At 46.4% G+C, this 27,827-nt stretch overlaps 1 protein-coding gene across 3 annotated transcripts in view; it reads right to left on the bottom strand.

Moving 5' to 3' along the window:
• LOC147887121 (uncharacterized) overlaps positions 1–27,827 on the bottom strand; it is a 189,252-nt gene that overhangs the window by 153,917 nt on the left and 7,508 nt on the right. For all 3 annotated transcript variants that reach the window (XM_087394913.1, XM_087394915.1, XM_087394914.1), the window contains exons 2-6: positions 15,508–15,651; positions 6,710–6,865; positions 6,335–6,499; positions 6,092–6,210; positions 5,873–5,920 (exon numbers count right to left, since the gene is read on the bottom strand). In XM_087394913.1, the coding sequence (XP_087251039.1) occupies positions 5,873–5,920; positions 6,092–6,210; positions 6,335–6,499; positions 6,710–6,865; positions 15,508–15,651 (632 nt within the window). The remainder of the gene's footprint in view (positions 1–5,872; positions 5,921–6,091; positions 6,211–6,334; positions 6,500–6,709; positions 6,866–15,507; positions 15,652–27,827) is intronic.

Raw genomic sequence — 27,827 nt, 5'->3', positions numbered from 1 at the left:
GCAAGTAGGGTCGGCTCCGAATCTGGACCTCCAAAGGTTCACTGCAATCCCTCCATGAATAGAAAGCCAAAAGAAGATAGTGATCTTTCTATTCCTGTGGGATTTCCAGAGCCTCCTCCAGAAGTACCTCTGCTGATCCGCAGTAATACCAAAAGTCTCCCAATGAGGAACTCTGGAGGGTCTCCAGCCTCTACTACTGAGCTGAAATCTCCTGGCATTACTGACCGTGTAACGAAAGAAGGGGATGGTCTTCTCTCGATGCCCCGCGTCAATCCACTCCCACTCTCCGGGGTCCCACTGTAAATACCTGATGGGAACTCCTCCATAGAGCCAAAGTCTCCAAGACCCGGTGGAGAGTAACTGGGGGTCAGGGTCTAAGAACCACTCTGAATCTGATCCCTGCATCAAAAGGCCTACGACCCTGATAGGCTGAAAAGCAGACTCAAGCAAAATATCATCTGTAGATCTGAGCAATCTGCCACCATCCTGGACACTGAAAACCAAAGCATCCTCCTGTGCATCTCGGAAGGCTAAGACCTGAAGTGGAACCCCGCCTCTCGAGAAAGTACCTGCCCAAGTGGAGGTAGTGAGAGGCATATCATCTGTGTCTATCCAAGCCTCTGGAAGGGCTGTCTCAATCTGCAAGATCCTCCCTGCACTCCCTCTGAGATGTCCTGTCAACCTTGACTTGGTTTCCTCTGGAAGCCTACGGAAGGCTTTCCAAGATCCCAAAGAAGAAGCAGGTCCCCTCTCCCACCTGGCCCACTGCATGTAGAGTGAGGCACCCAGTGGTCTGCCACGATCATCTAAAATACTGTCGTTCCACATGATGGGCTGCCTATCAATCTCTTCCCGGGAGGAAGGAGGAATCCTCCGAAGAGAGCTTCTGAAACTAGCCCAAGCTTTCAGAATGGCAACCATGAGAGGGGATGAAGGTGATCTGAGGTGTGCTGAGGTGAAGATCCATCTAACACTGCTCATCCAGTCTCCTCCTGAGAAAGGTGTGCACCTCTGTATGCTGCTGATAAGAAAGTCCTTCCACGGTTCCTGTCCTGGCATAAGTCCTCGCACCACTATCTTGCAAAGTAAGGCTCTGCACTGTAAATCTGGATCAATAATATTGAGACCCCCATCCTGTGTAGGGAGGATGAGGGTCTCCCAAGCCACTCTGGCTAAGGCATCTGCTGTGCCATCAAGCCCACTCCAGAGAAAGTTCCTGATCGGTCTTCTGAGCTGAATGATGCAGTCCCTAGAACGGCACCAACATGAACAAATAAACCAGGCCGTGGCCAAGAGGACCTGGTTGACCACCACAACTCTAGAGGCAAGATCCAGCTTGGCTGAGCTCCAAAAGAGAAGCTTCCTTCTGATGCTCTCCAACACGGGAGCAAACTGCTGCGTGGTAGAAATACCCAAGCCGACCTGGCAGCCCAAATACCTGATAGGCACACCCCTCTGAACCCAAGTGAACCCTATGTCAAGTCCCCAAACTGGAGTGTCCTCATCACTGATCCAAAAGCCATTGGATTTATGCCAATTTATCTGCGCCCCTGCCGCCAAGCAAAATAAATCCAATGCTGTCCTGAAAGAAGTCAATGTCTGTGGAGAGGCATCCAAATAAATCGCTGTGTCATCAGCCAACTCACTGTCAAGCAGCTCCTCTTCTCTTCTGATAGGAAGTCTCAGCCCAAAGATGTCAGCTTGAGATCTAACATAGATGCTCATAGCTTCGGCCACGAATAAAAAAAGGAAAGGAGCAAGGGGGCATCCCTGACGGACTGATCTCGAAATCTGAAATCTCTCACCCCTTACCCCACCAATAAGTACCTGGCTATGGGCTGATCTGTACAAAGAGGAAACACCTCTGATCCAAACATCAGTGAATCCAAAGCGTAGAAGGGTGCCCTCCAAAAAACTCCAATCTACTCTGTCATAAGCTTTTTCAAAATCCAACAGTAGAATGGCAAGATTCTGGCCACTCTGCATGGCCCACTCTAAAGCTTCCCAGAAAGAAAAAATGTTATCAAAAATACTTCTGCCATGCACAAATCCCGTCTGAGTGTCGTGGATAAGATCAGGGAGAAGTGGCTGCAATCGGAGGCTGATAGCCTTGGCCAGAATCTTGTAACAAGTCCCCAGAAGTGTGATAGGCCTCCACTGGGACAATAAATTTCTGCTACCTCCTTTTGGGATAAGGTGGATGAGGCCCTCTGTAAGCGATTCAGGCATCTCGCCAGAGTCCCAAATGGCCTGCATGGCTGAAGTAATATAGTCTCCAATCATATCCCAAAATGCAATGAAAAAAGACGGGGTGAGGCCATCTAAACCTGGGCACTTGCCCTTGTGAAGGGCTGAAAGTGCAGTCCTGAACTCTGTGTTGGTGAAAGGTGCGTCAAGTAGAACATGCATATCCGGATTCACCAACACTGGGATACTCTGCCAAATAGCCTGTCTAGCATCCTCTATATCGTGTGTCTCAGGATCAGCAGTAAGGAGGGTGGCATAGAAATCTGAAGCTATGCGTAAGACGTCATCTGGCTCTGTCTGTAAAACCCCATGTGAGTCAATAAGCTGAGATACACTCTCTCTACTATGTCTAGGGCCAAGAGTAGAGAAAAAGTGTTTATTGACTCTACCACCCATCTAAATCCAGAAGGACTCCCGTGCATGAAAGGCATACTCTGCTCTCTGATCAAGCTCTCTGATCAAGCAATAACTGCAGATGAGCCCTCGCTGCAGCAAGGCGCTCCTGAATCCAAGCATCTGAAGGCCGTTTCTGCTCTTCCCTCTGCAAAGCTGCTAACTGCTGGCGAACACCAATCTCACGTCTGAGAATATCTCGTCTCCTGGTAGAAGCAACTGAGCAGTAAAAGTCGCTAATACTAGAGAGGGCAGCGGCTAAATGTGAAGGATGTGGCTGCCCTCCCTGGACATGAGCAAACCATATCCGTAGGGCTGCCTCTGTAAGGTCCTCCTCTGTGTAAAAGGCATCTGGAATCCTGATGCTGGCAAATCGGCCTCTCAAGTGAGGCTCTGAGATAGCCAAAACAACAGGGAAATGGTCCGAGGTGGAAACCCCCGCAGCAATGCATACCGATCCACCTCTGTCTAGTGCCCAGTCATCTACATAAAATCTGTCAATACGTGCATGAATAGGCATCTGTTGCCTCCTGTTCGACCAAGAGAACAGGAGGGACTGTGGCTGAATAAGAAAGGCATCATCACACCAAGTATCTCTGCCACAGAAATGGAAAAGGAAGGCATCCCAAGCTGCTCTCTCCAAAGAGTGAAGTCCGCCTTCTCTACCCCCTTTTTTGTCTGAAGGTAACTCGACCATGTTAAAGTCACCTCCAATCACCCAAGAATCCACAATGGGGGCCCAGGAGAGCAAAGTCTTCCACATAAGGACACGTTCCCCTCTAATGTTGGAGGCATATAGGTTGAGGAAGCCAACCTTACACCCTCCAATCAAAAGAATAATCCACTGAGCTCTAGAGGGGATAATGACTCCGTGCCCAACAACTAAGGGGAGAACCGACTACGAAACTGAAATAGAAGTGCCTCCCCTAGTGCCCAATGCAGGCGACCAAAAAGTATGTCCTGAAAGCAACTTGCCTGACTTGGCACAATCTCTATAATCCAGCTTGTGCTCTTGAATAAATAATATATCAATGGGACCCCCAGTAACACCTGGATGAAGCTGATCCCGGATCAGCTGTCTACGGCGGCGATGTGGGACGCCACCTAGGCCCTGTATGTTCCAACTGATAATCCTCATCGACGGGAGGATGTAGAGTGGAACACCTTACCCGACCTAGTGGCGGAAACAAACCCCTCAACAGGGGAAGACCTCCTGCTCGAGGAAGGAGGGAAGGAACCCAGTGGAGGAAAGTCAATAGGGGAAAGAATCCTGGCACCTGAAGAAGAAGCCCTGTCAATAGGAAATCCAACCACTGGCTCCCCAAAAGTAGCGGGCACAAACTCCTCCTCTGGGAAATCTGAACTCTCTGCCAAGGCTGAAAACGAGTTCCTGTGGAGCAATCCAGACACCGGAGTACGAAGGATCCCTTGTGAGGGAAGAGGATCAACAGTGTAAGCTATCCCCTTCCCCCTGTCCAAGGGAGGGAGTGAGGAAGGCTCTCTACCCGATGTCTGCCCAGCCGCGGAAATCTCTCCGTCCTCAAGAGGAACATCTGGCAGTGCTGGATCTAAGGAAGAAGCTGCAACTGGGGAGGAGGTCGAAGCTTCAGCGTCTCGGACTGTGCAAGGTGAGACAGGAAGAACAGCTCGAGGTGAAGCAGAGTCTACTAAGGTACCCTCGTGAACTGAAGGAGGGACCTGCACACGTACTGGAACCCACTGTAAAGCGTCCCGCGTGCCTGAGGGAGGTGGGGGTCGAGGAGCAGGTGAAGGACCTGTACCACCCCCCTGACGAGGCCGAGGAATAGGTACTGGACCTGTACCACCACCTGACTGAGCAGGACCGCCACGTGAAGCACGAGGAGCAGGAGCTGGACCTGTACCACCCCTCTGTCGAGGTCGAGGGGCAAGTGCCGGGTCTAATCCCCCCCCTGTCGATGCCCTGAGGCGGTAGCTGTACCAGAGGGCTTCTTAGGCCTTTTCTTCTTCCTGGGACAATCCCTGGCAAGGTGTCCCGAGGTCCTGCAAATCCTGCACTGGTCCTGCCTGCCTGAAATCTCCACTCTCTGGCGAAAAAAGGAACCATCCGGGCGCTGTATCATGACGTGGTCCATCTCGAGGTTAGGATCCTTGCAAAGGACCCTAACTCTAGGAACCCCATCAGCCTTGGTTGCCTCTGCTGCAGTCAATGGCAACCCAGGGAGGGATGGGATCTCAGCAACTGCGCCAAAATGCTCCCCAATAACAGAAAGAAGTCGATGGTAAACCTGGGGAAGCCCGGGGAACCTGATGAAGAGCGAGAAGAATTTCTTATCTGCCTCTACTGGGTCGAAACCAAGGTGAAAGGCTTCAAAGAAGATCTTCCTGTGTCCCAGGTGTAAAAACTCGGCCTTGAGCACAGTGCTCGCAGCCTCTGGAGTGTCAAAAACAACCTGGAAAAAACCTCGTCCCAGAAGGCGAACATCTACTAATCGAGGAGCGAGGTCTGGGGGGAGAGCCGCAAGCATCCAGTCTCTGGCTTGGGATCTGGAAGGGTGAGACCCGAAGATGCGTGCTAGCAAAGTGGTAGAGCACTCAATCTCTACATCCTTCTTGAGCTGCTGCAACTCGTCTTTAGAGAAAGTGATAGTTTTCGCGGCCGGTGGAGATGGAGTAGGATTGGCTGACGGGGAATCCATCGCCAATCAAGGTGAGGAGGCCGACTCGAACAGAAAAAAAGCTCCTTCCATTCCAAAAAAGCTGCGAGGGGCAAGGGAGGGGAAAGGAGGCTAGGAGGAAGCAGGGGGGAAGGGGAGGGAAGGAGGAGAGGGGCTGGGGCTGAGAGGGGAGAGGGGCAAGCTGACAGGGAGGGAGGGGAAAGGAGAGGAGAAGAAAGGGAGGAGTGAGAGGAAGAGAGGGGGCGGGAGAGCAAGCAGGGAGGGGGCGGGACAGCAGGGGAGGGGGCGGGACAGCAAGGGGGAGGGGGCGGAGGCAGGGAGAGGGAGCGGAGCAGCAGGGGGGAGGGGGCGGAGGCAGGGAGAGGGGGCGGAGCAGCAGGGGGGAGGGGACGGAGGCAGGGAGAGGGGGCGGGACAGCAGGGGGCAGGGGGGAGCAGCAGGGGGGAGGGGGCGGAGGCAGGGAGAGGGGGCGGAGCAGCAGGGGGGAGGGGACGGAGGCAGGGAGAGGGCCAAAAAGAAAGCATAAACAAGTGCTTCTATGACAACTGAAAACATTGACTGAGAGCTGGACAAACCTGGCCATCAATGGATAGGGCCACACTGTGATTCTCTCCACAAGATATCTGCCAAAGATTTACAGAAAAAGACATTTCAGCAATAAATATGAGAAACTTTGGATCCCTGCAACGAACACCCCTGTAGCAGCTAAACTCTAATCAAGCTCTCAAAGCAGAAATGATCTTTATTGCAATAAAACTCTTCTAGGAGCAGATTGTGAAACTTCCTGCACTTACTTGCACAATTCCAAAACCCCATAGCTCTTGTACAAAAGTTGGGACATTACAGCTCTCTGTGTTTCCATGGCCAAGGGCACCAAAAGTCCCTTGCCCAAATGAGTACAAACCACCGTTCCCTGTGTATGATATGCATTGTTTAGAGTTGGTAGGTAACCTATCATCGGAGGCAATTCTGTGTTCTGGGATAACATTAAATTCAGCAAGCACATAACTTAGAAGAATGAAGCCACATCTCAGTACCTGTAAGAGCAAGAGTATGAGTTGCTCCACAAGCAACGCGTACAAAGTGAAGCTCACGACTACCCTTCAAGATGCGTGGCTGTGCAGTGTTAATGACACCTGCAGCTTCCTTTTGTCCAAGCTGACCAAATTCTGCCGCACCCCACGATGCTAAAGCACCCGTGTCTGACCACAAGAGACTGAAACTATTCAATTGGAAAATTCATTGTTATTGCATACTATCCAAGAAAGCTGATCTCTATATCTGGAGGTATCAGACAATAATGAAACTGACAGATTAACTTGCAGTGCACCTGACAAAAATACTTTAAGAGGCACGAAATTCACATCGAGACATCAAAAGGATGAGCAAAGGCTATGCAAGTTTCTCCTCACCTGTTACAGCAACAGTATGCCATTGGCCACAAGCAACATGGGTAACTATCTGAGTGTCCAATGCCGCCACCTGTACTGGTGACAGCTGAGTTTCTCGTGAAGGGATACCCAACTGACCAGACTCATTACTCCCAGTTGTGTATAACTCACCTTCATCTATTTCCAGGAAAAGAAACAAGCAAGTTAAGGCAGTAGACAGTTATTCTTTCCGGAAGGCCCAATATTTCTAATTTTTGGTAAAGAGACTTTAAGCTTTGTCAAAGAAACATCAACTGGTGCATTCAAAGTAAAGATCTTCAAGCACAAAGGAACAAAAAACATTGGGAGGCTTTCAGCCAAATCTAAATAATTTATACGCAAGAATTTGAGAGAAGAAAACATGAAACCATCAACATATGCTCTAAGCAATCAGCAGTGCCCTGTACTTGAACTAGACAAATCAAAGTTCACAAATCAAGAAAGGCCACAATGTAAGGAATGTTAGCCCCATAGACAGATGAAAGGCCAAGTCCCCCTAGCTAAGGTTAGGCTTGAGGTTAAGTATCTTTGACCGAAATCAATACTTTGAACCAAAACTATTTGACCATAATTAAATAAATGGAGAACTCTATAACTACGATCAAATAAATGGTCAACTAGAACTTTGACTTGTAGTACAACTTGGTGACACTCTCGGTGTGCCAGACATTTCTACCATGGTTTTGTCCTTCCGCTCAACTACCCCTGCTTTCAAAGGCAGTTCCTGTATTGGCAAATTCCGGTCTGATGCCCTTCATCACACAAAATTCCTCAAAGCCCTGGAAACAAAACTCTAAACCTTAGGGATTTCACACTCAATCCAGACTCATTTTCCGCAAGAGCACACCATTCCTTGAACCGGGATTAGGCCAAGAGCTTCTAAGCCAAGAAATAACTGGAAAGCGAGAAAGAGAGGGAGAAGACTGCACACGAACTTGGTGAAAATTGCCTCTACTGCTGACAGAAAACCCACTGGAACTGATGAAAAACAAGCCCCCATACAGTCCTGCCCAAATGGGCCGACTGGAGGGGCGGTTTGGAGGTCCAACCCAAGGTCGTGCTATACCCGACCTGCTGGGTGTCTGACCAAGGTTGGGGGCCAAGTTGACCCACAACCAGGGCGGCACCTACGTGCCAGCATGGCAGCCTCTACACAGCCCTGAATGGTCTCGGGGGCAGTCCCACACCCTCCTACAACAGTGTGCAGCTACCGCGCCTCCAAAGCAGCCCAGGATGGGCTTGGGAGCAGGTGAATACAACCCCTCATCCCCCCACATATCTCCGCAGCGGCCCTGAAACGAACGCCCTCTACCTCCTCACATGGGTGGGTAGACCCATAACGATGGACCTCACTCTATGATACAAGAGATGTTACCTCTAGGAAGACCTCACTAAATACCATAATATTAGGGTTTTTTATGCAGTCTTAAATTTGAATGTTCAAGTACGTAGAAATGCCCGAAAGCCTTTGGAAGAAGCTATCAGATTTACTTAAATAGACGATGATTCTATGGCAAAGTCTAGAAAGAAAGAAAGAAAGAAAGTTTATTAAAATCTTCGGAAGGCCGATGGGTCTATGAGACTGTGAAAATCCTTATACAACAAGCTGTGGTAGTGGAGCTACTAAACGAGCGTCCATACCAATGCAAAATGCAAAATGCAAAAAATGCAAAAAATGCAAAATGGCAGTACTAAGTCCTAAGTACAACATAGTCATGTCGATGGTCGACTATATATCAATCTCAGCATCATCATCAATATCATCATCATCCCCAGCAATAGCAAGATATCAGGATGGATGAGGCAGTGGAGGCATGAAGTCGGCAATAGAGTGCTGTCGGCCACTCAGAGGTGCGGTCTGGCACGTCTCCTGGTCGTAGATCTGCGTCTATCCAGGGCTACTGTGACCGGGCTCCGACTCTAAACAAGGAGGGGATGTCTCCAAGTGTGATATGTGTGTCAACCCTCTGTTTGAGCTGTCGGGTCACGGGCTCCGGGTCACGGTCATGTCGAGGCCTCGTCTCGTTGGGGTCCATGTGATCTAGCTGAAAGAACTCCATGATCGAGCTCTAAGAGGGATCAACCGAGGAAGAAGTCTGCTCTTGTCTCCGTGCTCGGATTATCTTCTCGCCATGTCTAAATGCCTCATGAATGAAAGATGCCAAACACCGCTGGTCTGGGTAGGAGAGGAAATGGGCTAAAATCCCATAACTATCTCTGAAGAGGCAGTGGAAACGTCCTCGGATCTCATAGTACACAGGACACCTGAAGATGAAATGCTCCTCTGTCTCAACCTCCTGTATGTCACATAGTGTGCATATGCACCGCTCCCTAGGTAGTTGCTCTGCTCTGCCGCTGAAGAGACCCGGAACTGCCCAAGAGAGATCCTCATCGAGTGGGGTAGGTGAATCTGTGTGTATCCTGGTGGGTCAATGAAACCCTCCGCTGTGATATGTAAGAAGTGATCTCTGTAGAAGCTAAGCTTCACTAGGAGTTCACTCGGTTCCAACCAGGTCCGAAAAGTGTCTAGCTATAGTAGATCCTCACAGATAACCGGATGCGTCAATTTTACGAGCAAAAACCTATGAGCAGGTTTATCCGAGCGTGTTTTTCAAGAGATTTTTAAAAATATTTTTCTTTAGGAAACATGGTTTTTACACTTTTATTTTCACTAGAACTAGATCCCTTTATCATAAAAATATACAGACTAGTCACTCTATTCATTTTTACACAACATAATTTTCTTATTTAGAGACATCCCTTTGTACCCCTGTTATTACCTTAAAAAAGTGTTGATTCCTTTAAACATTCCTCATAATCACTCTCAATGTAATAATACTATGCATATATAATTACTTATTAACACATTTATATCATATGGCAATATCTTTTTAGTGTTTTTATAGCATATTTATGGACATGTTTCTAAACAAGTTTAAATTACTATAAATAAGTATTAACTTGGGCTTATATATCACTCTCATAAAATACATGTAATATTTAATACTATATATGGAAGATTTTCCAAAATATAACTTCATAGATGTGCTCAAATGGGGTGTTCCGATCAATTTGAGTGGTTGAATGACTATATTTGGACATTGGATATGAAAGTTATGTCACTTTTAAAAGTGCTGTCCAAGGTAGTTTCGCCAGCGAAACTACCTTGGGAGACTTGCTTCAAAGGGGTTTCGCTGGCGAAACTACCTGGATGGCTTGCTTCAATGAGTTTTCTTTGAAGAAACTCTTTCATGAAGATAGGTTGAGAGAGGGTTTTCAATGTCACCCCCTATTAAGTAAAAGTTGTAAGAAGGATCATAAGGGAATTTTCATAGACAAGTCTACTCTACATGTCGGTTTCTTCAAAAGCCATCCCATTATGCTCTCACCATTCCTACAGATTCACCTAAAGATTTTTGTCAAACTATTATAGGCACGAAGTTGCAACATTAACAAAATTGGAATAGGCATTGCTATAATACTTTGCATATTTCTAAGTGAAACTATGTTTTCTTCTGATCGATTTTTGCCATATTTATGCATAGTTGGAAGCTTTTTTTTTCCTTCGCTCGGACGCTCGGAAGATTTCGCTCAGAAAATGCTCGTCCCCCGGATAACCTGGTTGACCTCGTGTGATAAGAGGGGAGAGAACGGAGCATCCATGCTATACTGGAAGGGAGGTAGTCTATCCATGTGGAGCCCCAGTCGCTCAAACCATCTCTCTGTACGTGCATACCAGCACCTCTGATCTCCTCCTGCTGCAAGTGCCATAGAAGAGGATAGAGCTATCCATGGTAGCCTGCTACATCCCGAGGTATAATCCCCATATTCCCTAACTCGGTATAGATATGTGATGACCTGAAATGCAGCATCTAGCTGTAAAGGGGGTGACCAAAATGATCTGGTGAGGAACGGATGACTTACCACGAATCATCCGTGATAAGCATGAGAACCTGTAGCCGCTCCACACGGGCCCACTCTGTATCCAACAAGTCTGGCCCCCGACAAGGACTGCCGTACATCCCCACTGGGCGAGCCAAGGAGTCAAAAAGCAACCCCTTGGTGCGTGGATCCTGAAAGTGTGAGCGGAAGCATTGCCTCTCTAGCCTGGCCAATGAGGCATACCCTCTACTCAAGCGTGCCTGCATCGCGGGTCTCATAGTGAAGCTCGGTCCGAAGAAGATAACCCCAAGATAAGTGTATGATGAAACTATCTCAACAGATGACCCCGCAAATGTGAACTGCTCCTGACGCATGATGGCTCGAGATGTATTGAAGACCATGACCTTGGTTTTACCCAATCATGAGACTCACAAAAGGACTGTAGTGCGTCTAGGTGTCTCTGAAGCCCCTCTGCTGGGGGGTGTAGGTTGCTCTCTTGCGGGCACGCTGATCCAAATTTTGCTCTATGCAGATGACGTGGCTCTCTTGTGTCTGCATCACTATCTCAAGCTCGTCAATGTAGAGGCCAAACAAGGTAGGCGACAAAGGACACCCTTGTTTGACCCCGATGGTACTCATGATCTTGTCTGTCCACCCGGATCCTGCCTGAACTCTGCTAGAAACTCTCTCGTAAAGTGCCATGACAGCCCAAATGATCTCCTGGTCATAACCCAAGTTCTGTAGGTGCCGTATGAGGCGGGCTCTTGGGACCGTGTCAAATGCCTTGCGAAACTCCACAAAGCAACAATAAACCCTCTGCTTCTATGACCTCGCCTCCTTGATGATACATCTGAGCATCAAAATGTGGTCCATGGTTCCATGATCACGTCGGAATCCGGCCTGTCCTGTTGCTCTAAGTCCTCGACACTCTACAAGTCTGCTAACCTCGGAGTCAAGTACTGATGCATAAATCTTGGACATGACATGTCCAATCATAATGGTCCTGTAGTTCTCCGGGCTCATGGGATCCCCTGCCTTGTGGATGGGTGAGATAGTGTTAATGGTCCAAGAGTATGGAAATTCCAAACAAACCGCTTCATTAAAAAGCTTTGCTAAGATGGGGGCTAGGAGGTTAATCCCATATGCAATGAACTCAGTGCATAGTCCCTCATGATCCTTCGCTCGGCCATTATGAAGTTTCATTACAACATCCTTTACCCCTCCTCTAGTGAAGAGGGTGCAGGATGTGGGACAAGGCATGTGTGAGAGGCTAGGGACTGGCTGATTTGGGATGTCATAAAGTGTGCGTGCATAATCAAACCAGATCTGGGTGTCAGTGAGTGGCGGAGGGGACCGTCCTTCTGGAAATCTCCACCAGAAGTCCTTAGAGTAGTTACTAAACAAAATGTTCAGTAGCTCCTCCTCATTTCGACGAACGAAGTCTAGTTTCTTCCTCCGTACCAGTCTACGGTATTCACATAGCGTATCTGGTGCGCTCGGAAGACTGTTTTTTATTTCGAATCTGAGTTGACGGCGTAAGGCCTTACACTCATCATCGTACCAACTATTACGAGGTACGGTTTCAAGGGGGTGGTGGGCAGGTGAAGCAAGTGGTGTGGGAAAAAGCATGAATGGCAACCTCGTGTAGTGAGCGGGTGACAAGGGCAACACGATCCTCTAAAAGGAGTATGAAGTCAATATAAGCGAGAAGTATGTACAGACGGCCAAAGTAAGAAGGTGAGTGATCCCGATCAAAGCGTATATCGTGGTAGGTGGAGTAAGCACTGAGTGGGGTGGAAGGTGCTATGCGAAGGGAGGTGGAGATGGGAAAGAAAAGGTATGTATGATCAGCCCTTGGGGGGAGAGGTGCTACAGTGAAGTGAGTAATGCGAGATGTCAAGACAGGGGATCCCATGATGTAATCAACAACACTAGAGCCCCCCCATGTGGAAAGCAAGTGAAACCACCTGAAGCGGGCCATCTGTCAAGACCATTAACTTCTATAGGAAACTTGATGCTTTATCTTGGTTAACTTGAAAAGGATTCTTGTAAAAGAAGGAAAATTTTTAAGCCACTTTTTCTCAAAAAGCGTGCATGTAGCAAAGAGAAATACTAAGTCACTTTCTCTCCTACTAACTACTAATTGAACTGAAAGAATAATACACTCAAACACGTGAAGTGAGTGTGAGAATTTGAGGAGGAATATAAGGGGCCTCCGAGGAGGGAAAATAAGCTTAGTAAATGTCTGCCCAATATAGCTGAATACAACTGAAAGAATAAGTATTGTATGAAGAGACAAAAGCCTTCACCGTAGAAAGTAAAAAAAAGATATTTATGGAGGGAACTCCCTCATTGTAGAGCTGGAAACTGAGGGTTTCTCTAATGCAGACCCTGCTACTACTGGTACCTGGACTGAACCAGCCTGTAACAACCCGTTAAGGATCACGGCTGAGGGGTAGATCTGCTACTCCCTAGTCCGGCCTTGGCCCTGCTGTTGAAACATTGTTGTTGGTTGCTCAACTCCAGTCTGAAAGTGAATAAGGAATGAGGCCAAGGCCCAAGGCCTAGAAGTAAACCAACCAAGGGCAGTCTATTTGACCGTCCCCACGGCATGATCTGTCCCGACAAGACTAGTCGGGTCTGCTGACATCACTCATTCCCACGCGGTAGGCTGCCACGTCATTCTTGACCTGGCGCTTGCTCTAGTGTTGATGTGGCACTTGCATACTGCTTACATGGCACTGCGTGGCCACGGAATGTGCTAATATGGTTGCTGATGTGACAGCCCAGCATGCAACGGGTTGTGGATGCCCGCGATTTCCCCTTCTAATGAGATTCGAACTAGGGTATGGCAAAAGCCTCCTTATGTGCTAAAAGGAAGTAGGGATCATTTGTGAAAAAATCCTCTTCAACCCATGGTGTCTCATGGGAGCCCATGTGCTTGAACTTAACTACGTACAAGCGCTAACAATTGCATGTACCCTTCTTAAACCGACGAAGCAAAATTTGCTTGGGCTCGACCACCTTTGCCACATAACTGAAATATAGAGGCAAACGTGTGAGGCTCCACCTTCTGTTGATCTTCAATCTCCTCGATGACCATTGATGTTGTCTTCGTTGAAGCTAAGGCTGTGGACGAACCACTTGACGTTGCTCCTTCTGCTCGGAGCTTCTTGTAGTGCAGGCAATGCAGGCAATGCACATGACAATGGAAACATCAGTTCTCTTTGGCATAGGTCACTCAGGTTGTTGCATCCAAGAGAACGCCATAATCGTTCCTATCCTTTGGCGTCCAGTTCTTCTTCTACTGCCCGTTTTCAGACTTCTTCCCACCATTTCCTGGCATGGTGGGGTCCTAGGACTTCTTGTTGTTGGCTGACTTGGATCCTTGATCCTTGTGCATGAGCTCGAAGTTTTGAGCAAGCTCGTATGCACTCTCATAATCCCATGGCCTGAAAGTTCGAACGCACCATTGGATGTCTGTACACAAACCATGGAGAACCGTACCTAGCTTTTAACATTTCTCCGTTGGCATAATGGTTCACTGTCTCAGTGTCCATCTCGTGCATCTCGAAGAATTGACTCTACAATCTGTCCAAGTACTAAGGTGGCAGAAACCGTGTCCGAATGTCTTTTCAAGCACCATATCAATCTTCTTGTTGAAGAACAGACCGTACCTAAAGAGCCCCCTGAGGAGATACATGCAGCCACAACTGAGGTTCACGGCTTCTCTCTAGAGGATATGGATAGGTGCGAATGGCACCATTTTATTGGTCAGTGTTAAAGTGTCTGCCACATGTTATATGAAGCTCCATCCTCCCCTCCACACACTCTAAGGCAGCCAATCAGGAAAGATTTCACCTATGCATGTGATTTAACGTGCTTTGAATGGACACACCGTGTCTGTGCCATATAGGGGTGCTAAAACCCTAGCTTGTTCACAAAGCCTCAAGTGACTGCTCTCTCACACCTCTTCTTGCTCATATGGTTCATTGTGTGTATGCAGCCATCACTTGCAGTTCACATTGTGTGCACTCTCATCTCCAAGAGAGGATTGTAGCCATAGATTGGCATTTGGTATTCTGCAGTAATTCATTTTTGTGTGCATTTCTGATTCTACCTGTGTGGAGTCTTGAAAGTCTTCACCACGTTTTCATCCACAGCCACACGCATCCCTGCTTATTCACACACTCTAAGACATACGAGATATCGAAGTACCTCTCGTGCATCGAAGGAGCACTCATAAGAATTATGCATACCTGGAGGCTGGTTTTATCTTCTTCATTTGCGACCGAAGACTAGAGTGGCACCATCTGGTCATCTAGCTCAATAGGTTCTCTATCGCAAGGGGCCAAAGGATATCTTGATTGGCCTGTTTGTATCTCTCTATTTTCATATTTACCATTTACAGAGAGTTTTTACTTAGTGACTTTGGCATGGTTGCCCTGCAAAAGAGAAGAGAGCGAGAGCAAGCCAAGAGCTTCAAGCAAAATGCAAGACAATCGAGGCAACTTCATTGCCCAGCGGTTACTTTCTGAGGCTGCTCACATACAAGCCTCTAAGGGACCAGAACTTGAAAGTTGAGATTAGCAAGAGCATAATTAAACATGTCGCTCTTGAGTTTATCCTCACACACGTATTAAGTCTCTATTTATTTGGTTGCAATGTTTGATCTTTCAGCTTTCCATACCAGTACTCATCAGCTTAAATTGCATAGCCTATTCAACTGTCCATATCAGAATCTGAAAGTTCTCTTCATTTCTTTTTGAGACACTGCTACGAAATCTCCTTGAACAGACACGACATCATTCAAAATGAACTGGAAAAAATGTGATCTGTTTTGAGAAAAGAAACATTGATATTAAATTCAGTAGACCTGTAAATCAAATAAAATTGACCTGTGACAAACGCAGTGTGGAAATCACTTGCTCCAATGTGTGCAATGCCCTTATCAGTAAAAGTAACCAGCAAAGTTGGGTGATCACGACCACATTCATCCCCTAGACCAAGTTGGCCAAGGTCTCCTCTACCCCAGGAGAAAACTGCAAAAGACACAAATCAGTTCAATCCAAATCCGATGATCGTTTTCAAATGATCTAAAAAATAGAGAGTTCTATTCATGATTGTGTGTTATCTCATTTTTTATATACTGTCCTGGCAACCGGACGGCTTGTAGTGCCACCTCATACCAAAGGCTAAGGAACTGTGAAAAATGCCACAACCACAAATCTAAACAATCTCCCATTATGAACTTTGGTGGAAGAAGTGGTAATATTATGTGGCTGCAAGGGCATTATAAAGCATCAACAAGCCTTTCATCCCTTCATATGTAAAAGCTCAATAACCTCTGCATCACTCCAGAGAGCCTAGCTGCGGTGCTGGCCTCACAACCACTACCAAAGTAAGAGGTGGCCAATTCAATTTCCGTCCGGAATCACTTGAGAGAGTTCATTGAGGGACCTTTACCCCCTAGCCTGTAGAAATGCGCCAAACCATAGACCCACTTAACCACACTCTCCGTCAAGTCCCGGACTCATAATATCAAAAAGATATCAATACCTATCTTCAAATCCGCAAGAAATGATCCTTGGTAGCTGCAAACGGAGGCACAATGCCTCGACACTCATATGCTCAAGAAGACAGCTCTACAAATACTTTATCAGCATAGTCTCAATACTGGTTATTAACCAATCTTAGGTAAGACTATCCTCGCATCATAATCTCAGTTTATCTAGCTTCAAGTCCCTTCAGGGACATAAGTGTCCTCATAAATCAAGGTAGGAAATCAAACCATGAAAGATATAACCTTCTAATAACTGTTTGTGTTACCTTGACATATTCCTTAAACAGATAAACCAGTGTTTTGTTAGCACTTGATTCCCACATTTCTCTCCAAAGCAATGGAAACTTCCCAAATATGTAACAGTATAAAGTAACATGCACTGAATGTGTTGCCACATTTTCCCTGGTATGAGCCTTGTAGGCTAGGTTTAGTCCTTTTAGGACCGCTACTGCTGTTAGTACTGTTAGTCATATCTAGGGTTAGGACACTTAGGACACTCGGTCCTCAAGTAGGCCATCTGGTATATGGCTGTACTTTGTAATTTCACTCATTATCATTTCCTGCAAGTACACTTGAGCTGTTTCTCCACTCAACAGTGGCATCAGAGAAGGCCCGTTTTGCCCGTGTTTCCTTCCCCATCACCCTCCATCTGGCAGATTCTGCCCCGCTGCATCTTCTCCTTTGTTGGTTGACTGCTTTTGCTGCAGCCACCATCTCTCAGGAAGTACCACCATATCCAAGCAATTCTTGCTGTTTCTGACAATTTCGTCATCATATTTTGTGGCTTTCTTCCTCTACTACAGTCGCCTTCAAAAAACAGTCATTCCGCCTCTTTCTGGACAACTGCACTGCCATTTTGAACGGGCTATTACTGTGTGGTCATTCCGCCTCGTTCTGGACACCTGCGCTGCTATTACTGTCTGGTCATTCTGCCTCTTTTTGGACACCTGCGCTGCAGTTTTGAAGGGGCTATTACCTTCCAGCCAGTAAAACGGCCGCACAACGGTGTTTATGTCCATGGTGCTGATTCATGTTCAAACTTGGAGGCGCCAACCGCTGTTTAACAAAAGCGCCATTTCCAGGCCGTACGTTCCGTAGAATTTGTACTCTCCACCAATTTCTTGCTATTGGTTCAAAAACTCTAGTCATCTATGGTTCTGCCAGTTCGCAATAATAGGTTCTACTCTGGTTTTGCAGCTTGCTTTTGCAGAACAATCAACTTTGTTGACTTACTGATTGCCAGGACTGCCAGAATTTGGGGCTTTTGTCTTGGTTGACTGCACATTGTAGTGGACTTTGACTGGTAGTGGACTTTGACTGGTACAGTTGCATTTGGCATTTCCTTGCATTTGTAAAGATCGTGTCACCCTCCCCTTTATAGAACTGATCCAAATGCAATAACAAAGTGTAGCTACTCCTCTATCCCAAGTGTCAGCTTCATTGCAGCTACCACTTGGCCCCAATCCTCCTTTGTAGAGTTTGGTAAGGCCCCAGATACCACTTGGCCCCAATCCTCCTTGGTAGAGTTCGATAAGGCCTCATGCTAGCTCAAGGCTACACCTTCAAGAAATTCAGGCAAGATCTTATCTTGATCCTTCATGGCCCATCCAAATATTTGGCATCCTCAAACAGAATCCCAAAGATACGACTTGATTTAGATGGATAGAGCCCTTAGGGACAACTATACGCACAACTTGATAAATTCACGATCAAAGCTTCCCATGGCAATAAGTGACCACACGTGGTACAATGTCAAATTTTTATTAAATTCACAGACTTTGTGCTCAATTCAATATGAAAGAGGCCTCAAGGCCACCTCATATAGGGCTCCAAGCCCTTTCTCCTCAAATAAGAGCTGACTAGGCCAAACTAGGACCGGTGGTCCCCCGATTGGCATGGCTCTGGGCATCCATATAGGGCCTGCAGCTGACTAGGGTGGGCCAACCTGAGATGGCCAACTGACCTGACAGGGGTCCTCTTCGAGCAGACTGGGGCCTATAAAACACCCCCTTCATTCCATCCAATGTACTGGGTCTGAGTCCAATCATGTGCCCATCCTTGGGAATCTTCTACTAGCCCATGTGTCCCCAGTATCTGGCACACACGCGGTTTGATTCCAAGGCTTCCATCTGTCGTTCATATTCTACCTTTCCCATATCAGCTCAGCTGTAGAATTCCTGCATTTCTTTCTTTGATCCTAAGACTCGATTATTCCTTCATCCTCCCGATGGCTGATTTGGTCCAAATCCCAAAAAGAAATATTTTGGATCAGAAAAACTTCCATGCTCAGGACTTGAATTACTGCCAATTGATTCCATAAGCCCAACGCTTCAGCCAAGGGAAATTATTCACACCTTGGGCTTGATTTTAGAGGAGACATGGGAAGAGCAAACAAAAGCTTGCGTTTTTTAGCAAGTTAGCACGGAAAGCATCAAGAGGTGCAATTCCAGAGAAAACAAGTCACACGCGTCGACGAATTGGGATTTTTCACAGTGTAATAGTAGCTGCTAGGAATTCCTGTGATTTGACTAGACGAGCTCCTTAGTTTACAAATTTGTAACCCATGGCTGTCCAGAGTGTGTTCCGCCAAGGCCAACTCCTCATCTTCAAAATCATCATTTTCTGACCTTTATGAAACTGACTGGCTCAAAAAGCACCCCCGGGAAAATTTTCACCTACCAAGGTCCCAAAAAACATACTTTGCTTGCCAACCAAGTTTACACTCCCAAATTAGAATTGTAACCCGAATTCATCCAATCAGGGCTGATTCTGGAGTCACAAACTAGAAAAACTTCCAGATACAAATTTGGTGCTTGCTTTTTCTCGCTCTCCTCTCTTTCAAGCAAAAAATCGTCATCACAAAAGGTCCTCATTTTCCTCACAAGTCCAATGCCTACCATTTGCACTGGACTTCCAACAAAATGACCACACTCAATTGCATCCCACGGTAACAAATAAGCTGAATTCACACTTATAACCCATCCTTCAATGAGACAATTTATTGTGTGTAGAACTGCTTGTCCCTTTTCTATGGCTATAGCGAAGTCGTGAACAAAACTCCAACCAAAAGCTGGAAAACGGAAGGCTGCTCTTCCTAGCATGTGTGTTGGAAAGGCTTAGCCAGAAGTATCTGTCCAAATACTGGCCAATGTGTAAGCAGGGTGGACCTGGAAATCATCCAAGGCTTCTATGCATCTCGATCTCCAAACATACCACATTGATATGATCGCTATAGACTCTCCCATTATCCACAGCGGCATGTGCAAGACTATAAGGAGAGCCAAGAACGTCATCCAAAGAGTATGATTCAACCAATATCATCTAACTGAGAGAGCCAAAGAAGAGTCACGTCTCTCATAAAACACCTAAGGCCCCGAAAGAGTAAGGCAAGCCACCGAGCCCAAGGTCATAAAGAAAGGAAAAGATGTTCAATAAGCTAGCAATCCCCTTCCATATGATCCTCACCTACTTGCACTCCCATAAGCAATGCTGAACAAACTCGTCAACAAAAAAGCAACGAATACAAGTCTGCCCAGCACACAGACCTCAACTTTATGGGGACACTCCATAGAACCAAACCCTCCATGAACCGAAGGGAATTGATCTAGGTTAGGGTCTAGATGTTGGAAAGGTCACCTCCCCATCTATAAGCCCCCATATGAGGAGAGCATGGGGGGGGGTGGACCTAGGGATGTATACACTGCCACATCGGCAGCACATGAGCTGTCATGTGGATAGCACAAGAAACGCATCAAAAGGAGACCTTGTGCAGGAGAGATGGAGGGGGCATATAGTCCTGGATCTGACCTGGCAAGACGGAACATCAGAGCAAGCGTACGGCCTGCAACAGGGCCCTGTGAAAGGCGCGATGACATCAGCTGAGTACGAACCCACTGTACGGGGCTGTACGGAGGCTTACTGGATGGACGAGAGGGCTGCTGGTGTCCTGGCTGAAGGCAGAATCTGCAGTGGCCAAAGGTGCCTGCATGGCAAGGCCTTTGGGCCTTGTATGGAGCCTACAACAGGCCTGGAACAGGGCCAGCAGGTGGGCAGAGTGCCTGGGACCATGGCGGGCTGCCATGTGGTCAGGTGGGTCTAAAGAACAGCCCCCAACCAGGTCGGTTTACAGACTGGGGGGGGAAGTCTGGCCGGCCCATACAGACCCTAAAAGTCGGCCCTACCAGGTCGGTTGGTTCAAGGGCCTTGTGTCCTATAAAAGGAGAGGCCGCTTGGCCTCATTCAATATCTTCTAGAGCAGCAAAAGACAAGCAGTCAGGAGCAGCGCGAGACCTACTCTTGGAGCCTATTCCCGGAGGACCAAGAGAGAAGGAAAAGCTGCAAACAAAGCTTGGCAGGGGCTGCCTACCTTAGCTGACATTCAAGGCAGCAAGGTTGAGAAGAACACTCGAGACAAAGAGATTACATATGATCAAGGTGGAGCACGCAGGCTCAAAGATCTAGAAGTGCTTAGACATCTAGTAGAGAACCTTTTGGTATTGTATGATGTATCCTGTCCTACTTTGTGGACGCACGGAAATATAAAGAGTTGCTTCTATATTTGTCTCTGAGCATTGTCTATTTACTGGCTTGCACATCTATGCACATTAAGTTAAGAAGTTTGTGATTCCACACCCCACACCACACTGTGTGAGCTCCTGGGCAATACTATCAGTCTTCTGTTGTGTGTACCCTCTATTGGCTAATTTCTAACATGGTATCAGAGCCCAAGTAGGAGGCTAACAAGTGTGGGAGCCTGAAGGCAGGGACCTTGCTGAAGGACGAACCTGATTCAGAAGCTCTTGGGAATCGACTTCCACGACTGGAGGACACTGCCCTTGCGAGAAGGAGGGTGACTCAGGTTCAGTCATGTGCGAGTTCTAGTCTATTGAAGATTGAGTTTGGTTGACTTTGCTATGTGGTTAAGCAGCAGAGATGTCAACTTCTACAGCCTCTTCAGCCCCTGCTCTCCATTCCTCCTCCCCGGTTTTCTTTCCTTCACTATCCCTAACTTCGGAGAGTCTGGGAAACTAGATGGGACAAACTACCCAATCCGAAAGGTGAAGATCCGAAGTCATTTAGTGGCTCGAAAGCTATGGAAACTGACTACGGGAGTGGAGGCGAAGTCGGAGGACATGGTGGACAGACAGGGGAAGATACTCATGGCAGTAAACAGAGAAGAGCTCGAAGCTTGGGAAGACAGAGATGCCCATGCCCTCGCATTGATCATAGGGACTACGGTGGACTCTGTGCTTCCTCACATCCAGATGGCCAAGACGTCGGTAGAGGCGTGGGTCACTCTGAAGGATCTGTACGAGACAGACGACACCTCCCAAATTTTGCTTCTTCAGCATCAGCTTTGCAATCTTGATATGGAAGAGGGAGATTTTGTACATAGCCACTTGACGAAGGTCAAGGTGGTGAGGGATCAACTGGCATCAGTTGGTCAGAAGGTAGACTCGTGCCATTTGGCCTTGATGGTATTGAGGAGGCTACCTCGGAGTTTCAAAAGCTTTGTTACGACTGTGACAGCAGGACAGAGGACCAAACTGTTGCACCATAGAGCTACAACACCTGAGATCTTGGCATGTAGTTTTCGCCACCTATTCTCGTGCTTCCATCATTGATTTAATTAACTGTTGCATGAGATGCATAAAACCTCACTATAGACTCTACTAACCTAGAGCTTAATGTCACCCTGCCTTGGCCATACAATGTGACACGTGGGTGTCTAGTCAGTAGAGTTTGCATAGACTGGTTGGCCAGTCTGTGGGGGGCATATCAGCCCTATATAAAGGCCCCCATTGGGGACCTTGGTAGTTCTGTAGTTTAGTTCCTTCGCATCATATCTTTAGCAAGAAAAGGTGTTGTGGCAGGACTTTGGCAGCACACTGAAGCTCTATATGAGTACGTAGGTTGACTAGGTGGAGAGGTGCCTAAAGGAATAGAAATTAGCATTTGGGAGTGACAATAGTACACGACTAGGGATAGATGGTGGTAGGTTGTGCAATCAATTGTACATGTTTTGGCTATTCTACTTCATGAGCATGCTCTAGCTTGTATCTGTTATTTACTTATACATTTCTGTACAAAGATGGAGTGAGATTTGTTTTGAATTGTGTGAACCCTAGGATAAGTCTTCCGTTGCTACAGGAGTTGGTGAAAGCAAGCGACTCTTTGACATGTTATCAAAGCTGACATCAATCAAGGATAGCCATCATTTCAAAGCCCCAAGGGAAACTCACAAGTGTGTGCTGCCCAAAGGAGAGACCCTTTGCTTGAAAGAAGGTGACTCACCTCAATTTCCAAAATTCAAGATCGATTCTAACATCTAAAGGACGAGTACCTATGTGAAAAGGAAAGTGACCTAGGCTCAAATAAGTGTGTTTTTCTCAAGTAGGGATGCAAGGTGTGTATCGGTTGCATAGTGGAACTAGGTCTATTCCAAGATCTTCAATTACTCGATCTAGAAGGTGAAGATACGGAGCCACATGGCGCCAAGTTAAGTGCAGAAGGTGACGACATGAGGGGAATAGGAACCCTAGACCACAATGAATATGACAAGGGAGTTAAACCTGCACAGATAAAAGAGTGGGAGGAGAGATTACTGAGGCACTGTCAACGACAACAAATGCGGTGATCCCACACATTCAATTGGCAGATACTTAAATGGGACATCTTGAAGGACCTTCAGAAGATGAATAACTGTATGAGGATCCTCAAACTCCAAAATTAGTTGTTCACCACGAGGAGGAAGGAAGGAGATCATGTCCATGAGTACCTCACGAAAGTGAAGGTGATGAAGGATTAACTAGCACTAGTTGGTAACAAGGTGGACCCGGTCCACTTTCCCATGCTCATGTTGAGTATGTTGCAAAGGAGCTGCAGAGCCTTTGCGATCAGCATTACAACTTTGGATAGGTCAAAGCCGTTCACTTTTAAAGAATTGGGAGCAATGTTGGTGCAAGAGGAGGGCAGGAAAACGATCTCTGATGGAGAGGACGGCAAGGACAAGGCCTTAATTGTTCAGACTAAGGATAACGGCTGAAGAAATGGAAAGCCTAGCAAAGGCACGTCTCACGAGTACGTGAATTTCTAAGCTTTAGGAATTTACAGTGACTGCCCTAGTTTCCAACTGAATAAACAGTTCAAAGGACATTTCATGACACACTGGCTACATCGACAACAACATTATAGTTCCCTAATAGGAGATTTTGTCATATGCTGTGACCCCTTTGTGAGCCCTTGTCCAGGGACATTCAGGCATAAGCTACGTACGTCAGTCTCTAAACCTTAGGTCCAATCAGACAGTTAGTCCTAGTTCACTAGTACCCATTGGAGAACAGTAGGTTAGTGTTTCCGTCTTAGGATTCTAGGTAGGTCTAGGTCTCAGCTTAGGATAGGAGCCCAGCAGGGCCCCCTCAAGGCTGAGAAAATGAGGAAGAATGGGCTAGGGAAGGGCTTCCTTTATAGGCTGCCCTGCACCCCTCCCTAGGCAGCCTTTTATGGGGAAAAGGGCCCAACCAGCCGACTAAAAGTCGGCCAGTTTGGGGGTGGTTGGCTCAGCCCAAAGCCCTCATTTCTCATCCAGCTTCCCTGCCTTCAGCCACTCCTACAGCTCCCTTCCAACCCCCTTGTGCAGCCCCTGAACACTTCCGGATCTGGCCCTGATCAGCCTCAGCCCTTGGCCCTCAATTCATCCTTTCTAGAAGGTGTCTACGCAACACAACAGTTGGACCAGCAAACAGAGTAAGGTTTGGGTACTGTTTGATCGCTCTTTGAAGTTCTCTTTTGCAGTTTGCACAGCTCACTTCTCAGCTCTATCTCTCATTCATATCTCAACTCTCTCTCAGCTTCTATTACTCTCAGCTTTCACTCTCTCACTCACACAATAACCCTACATACCAGTGGACAGCACAAGCCTCTTCCTTGCCCTGCAGAAGTGCCCTACATCGTCAATGTGGACAGCATCAAGGTCTCAGTGTTCATTGGAGTTACGTGTGCACAGTGTACTCTTCAAAAGCGCGCTTCCGTGCTCTCTCGAAGAGTGTTATTTGTATCTTTCAGTTCTCCAAGTATTTAAGCAAATTCTCCCTTGATTGGGGAAGGGGGCCCTTAATGGGTACAGGGACCCAATCGGTTGCCGTCTCTATTTTCTCTCTACCCTCATCTCCTCTCTCTCTATGGTGCATAACGCTAATTCCTCGCTAAAGGTTTAAAGAAGGTCTTGCTATGATTACACGATCAGATAACCGTTGCATGTTACAATTTCCTTCCAAGCAGAGGATTTGCGAAGTCACACCTGCCAGAGCCGATTTTTCTGTTTCAGATCCACTCCAGTGTCACCAGACAGGTCATTTTAAAAAATTCACACCTGTTTGAGCTACTCCAGGACTCTAGAACTGGACGAAATCTTTGTTGCAGGTTTTCGAGGTGCCAGGGGCCAAATCGTTTTTGTTGTTTTTCACCTCTTGCAAGGCTGCCAGAGCCGATTTTTCTGTTTCAGATCCACTCCAGTGTCACCAGACAGGTCATTTTAAAAAATTCACACCTGTTTGAGCTACTCCAGGACTCTAGAACTGGACGAAATCTTTGTTGCAGGTTTTCGAGGTGCCAGGGGCCAAATCGTTTTTGTTGTTTTTCACCTCTTGCAAGGCTGTTGCTGCTGCTTTTGACTGCTAGACTGCTTGAGAACTACTCCAGACACATTCGCCCTTTTACTTGTTGCTGTTGCAGGCTTCCCAGAGCCTTCAAATCAGTCGATTGCTTCAAAGAAGCTCTCCTACTGCCTTAGAATCTTCAGATCCTATTGCCTTGTTACCAAGGTTGGTTGTGTCCTGCCAGGACTCCCTTGAATGGTATCAGAGCTGCCAAGACAGACTTGGCTGATTTCTCTCATGCCAAGACTCCCATTAAGGGTATCAGAGCTGCCAGGTTAGAACTATCAGCCAAAATTGGAAGAAAGTCTGCCATGGGATATTGCACTAGACTAGGATGCCTTTCTGAGACTGAAACTGATGCATAGCAGGACAAAAGTAGATTATTCAGTTAGCTGATTTTGGTTTGATGCACGTCAATGCTTTTCTTGTATTTGAATGCCTTCTGAATAAATGATAAAGAAATACCGAAAGGCGCGTTAAGTTTATGACAAAATATGAAGAGAGGAGAGGAAAAGAGTGGAGATGAGGAGAGAGGGCACAACTACAGAGCACACCACAAATGACTAACTGTACACTAGATTTAGTTGAAAATGTAGAATATATACAAACCCATTCTAGGTTAGGGTTAGGGCATCTAACCCTTTCCTTTATAGCACTCTATATGTGTTAGTGCTATGCACATGTAATCACATGACGTTGACCTGATTTCTCAACACCTTCCCTCAAGATCAACATCATGAAGTAGGCATTCCCTCAAGATGATGATTCTGGGGAATCGAAGAAGGACTAAGCATTACATTCCATCACACCCCTTTAATGGGAATGTCCTTCCTCTGCGTCAAACCAAGAGCTTATCGGTGTTTCTCGAAAAGCTCTTTACCGAGTGGTTTGGTAAAGATGTCTGCAACATTCTCTTTGCTATCACAATGCTGAAGTGTGATGTCACCAAGTAACACTCTTTCTCTGATGAAGTGCTCTCTGACATCAATATGCTTGGTCCTGGAGTGATATACTTGATTCTTGGCCAATGCTTGAGCCAATTGATTATCACAGTGTATTGTCGTTGGCAATGATTCATCAAAATAATATGTTTCTGATAATAGTCTTTTGAGCTATATAGCCTTACATGCACCTGTAGTGAGTGCTCTATATTTTGCTTCAGTCGAAGACAAAGAAACACTTGGCTGTTTGTTGGACAACCATGATATAGCACCTTGACCAAGGAAAAATGCATATCCCTATGTCGATCTCTTGGTCTCATGATCTCCGGCATAGTCAGTGTCACAATATCCATGCAACCTTGGATGACTTGCTATGTATTCTATCCCAAATTATCTTGTACCTCTTATGTATCTCAAGACTCTTTTGGCTGCATTCTAGTGAGACTGTCTTGGATTCGCCATAAACTGTGCTAGTGAACTTACTGCATAATAAATATCTGGCCATGTGATTGCCAGATATATAAGAGATCCAATAAGTTGCCTGTAGTACCTGTCATTGACTGTAGGCTTTTCTAAATCTTTTGTAAGTTTCAAACTCTGTTTCATGGGAGTGGCTGCAATCGTGCAATCTGCCATATGAAACTCCTTCAGGAGACGGGTAACATATTTAAGCTGTCAACATATTTGAGCTTACTCACAAAGATGCTGTCTGAATCTCTCCAAAACTCAATACCAAGACAATAATGCATAAGTCCAAGATCTTTCATGTTGAACTCTGTAGATGAGTCTTGTTTCAATTTTTTTATGAAACTATTCTTGCTTCCGGTCACAATTAAATCATCTACGTACAAAAGTGCAATAGTAATGTCTTCCCCTTGAACTTTGTAGTAGAGAGTATGATCTGCATTGGATTTCATGTATCCCAGATCAGCAAAATACTTTCAATTCTATTGTACCAACTTCTGGGTGCTTGCTTTAAGCCGTAGAGAATTTTCTTGAGATAACAAACCTGATTCTCTTTTCCTGGTTCAACATAACATGCTAGTTGTTGCATGTAGACTAGGTAACCATTGAGAAAAGCATTCTTGACATCGAGCTGATACACATTCCATCTGCTTAGTATCGCTTGTGATATCAAGAACCGTATGAAATCTATCTTTGCTACTGGAGCATAAGTCTCATCATAATCTTGACCGTACTGCTGTGCAAATTCTTTTGCAACTAGTCTGGCTTTGTATCTTTCAATACTTCCATCTGGATTGTACTTCACTTTGTATATCCATTTGTTTGCTATGGCCTTCTTTCCTTGTGGAAGGTCACATAATTCCCAAGTATTATTCTTGTACAAAGCATCCATTTCTTCATTCATAGCAGTTTGTCATTTTGGCTTGTCAATTGCGTCTTCGAAGTACACTGACTCTTATGTAGCCATGATGGTAGTCATAAGAGCATAGTTGGTGGTTTCAACCTGAATTGCTTTGCCTTTCTGAGCATATGTCAATCTGGCAGGTGGTCTGCTTTCCCTAGTAGACCGTCTGAGTTATTGTGACTCTGCTTGGGGTGCTTCTGGCAATTCTTGCTCTTCTTCATCAACCTTTTTTGTAGATGACTGTGTAATCGGTACGTCTATCTCCTATGTACTTAAGGTTTTCCATTCTAATTCCTCATCAAAGATTACACCTCTAGAGATAATGACCTTGCGGTTGATGGGATCATACAGCTTGTATGCTTTGATGTCTTCACTGTAGCCAACCATGATGCATTTACGTGACTACGCATCCAATTTTCTGCGATGGTCATCATGTATGTGGGCATATGCTATGCAACCAAATATGCGGAGATGCCCAATGCATGGCTTGTGTCCAGTGAATGCTTCATAAGGTGTCATACCCTGAATCGGTTTGGTAGCAAGCCGATTAAGCAAGTAGTTTGTAGTGGCTATTACTTCTACCCAATACTGATTCGGAAGATGCTTCTCACTAGGCATTGCTCTAGCACTGTTTGCTAAAGAATCATTCTTCCTTTCAACTCTTGCATTCTACTGAGGAGTATCTGCA

This window comes from Dipteris shenzhenensis, chromosome 23 (assembly GCF_047967505.1).
Source record: "Dipteris shenzhenensis isolate YYH24624 ecotype China chromosome 23, Dip_SZ_1.0, whole genome shotgun sequence".
NCBI lineage: Eukaryota > Viridiplantae > Streptophyta > Polypodiopsida > Gleicheniales > Dipteridaceae > Dipteris > Dipteris shenzhenensis.
The sequence above is the reverse complement of the archived record's forward strand: the minus strand, read 5'-3'. Positions and strand labels throughout refer to the sequence as shown.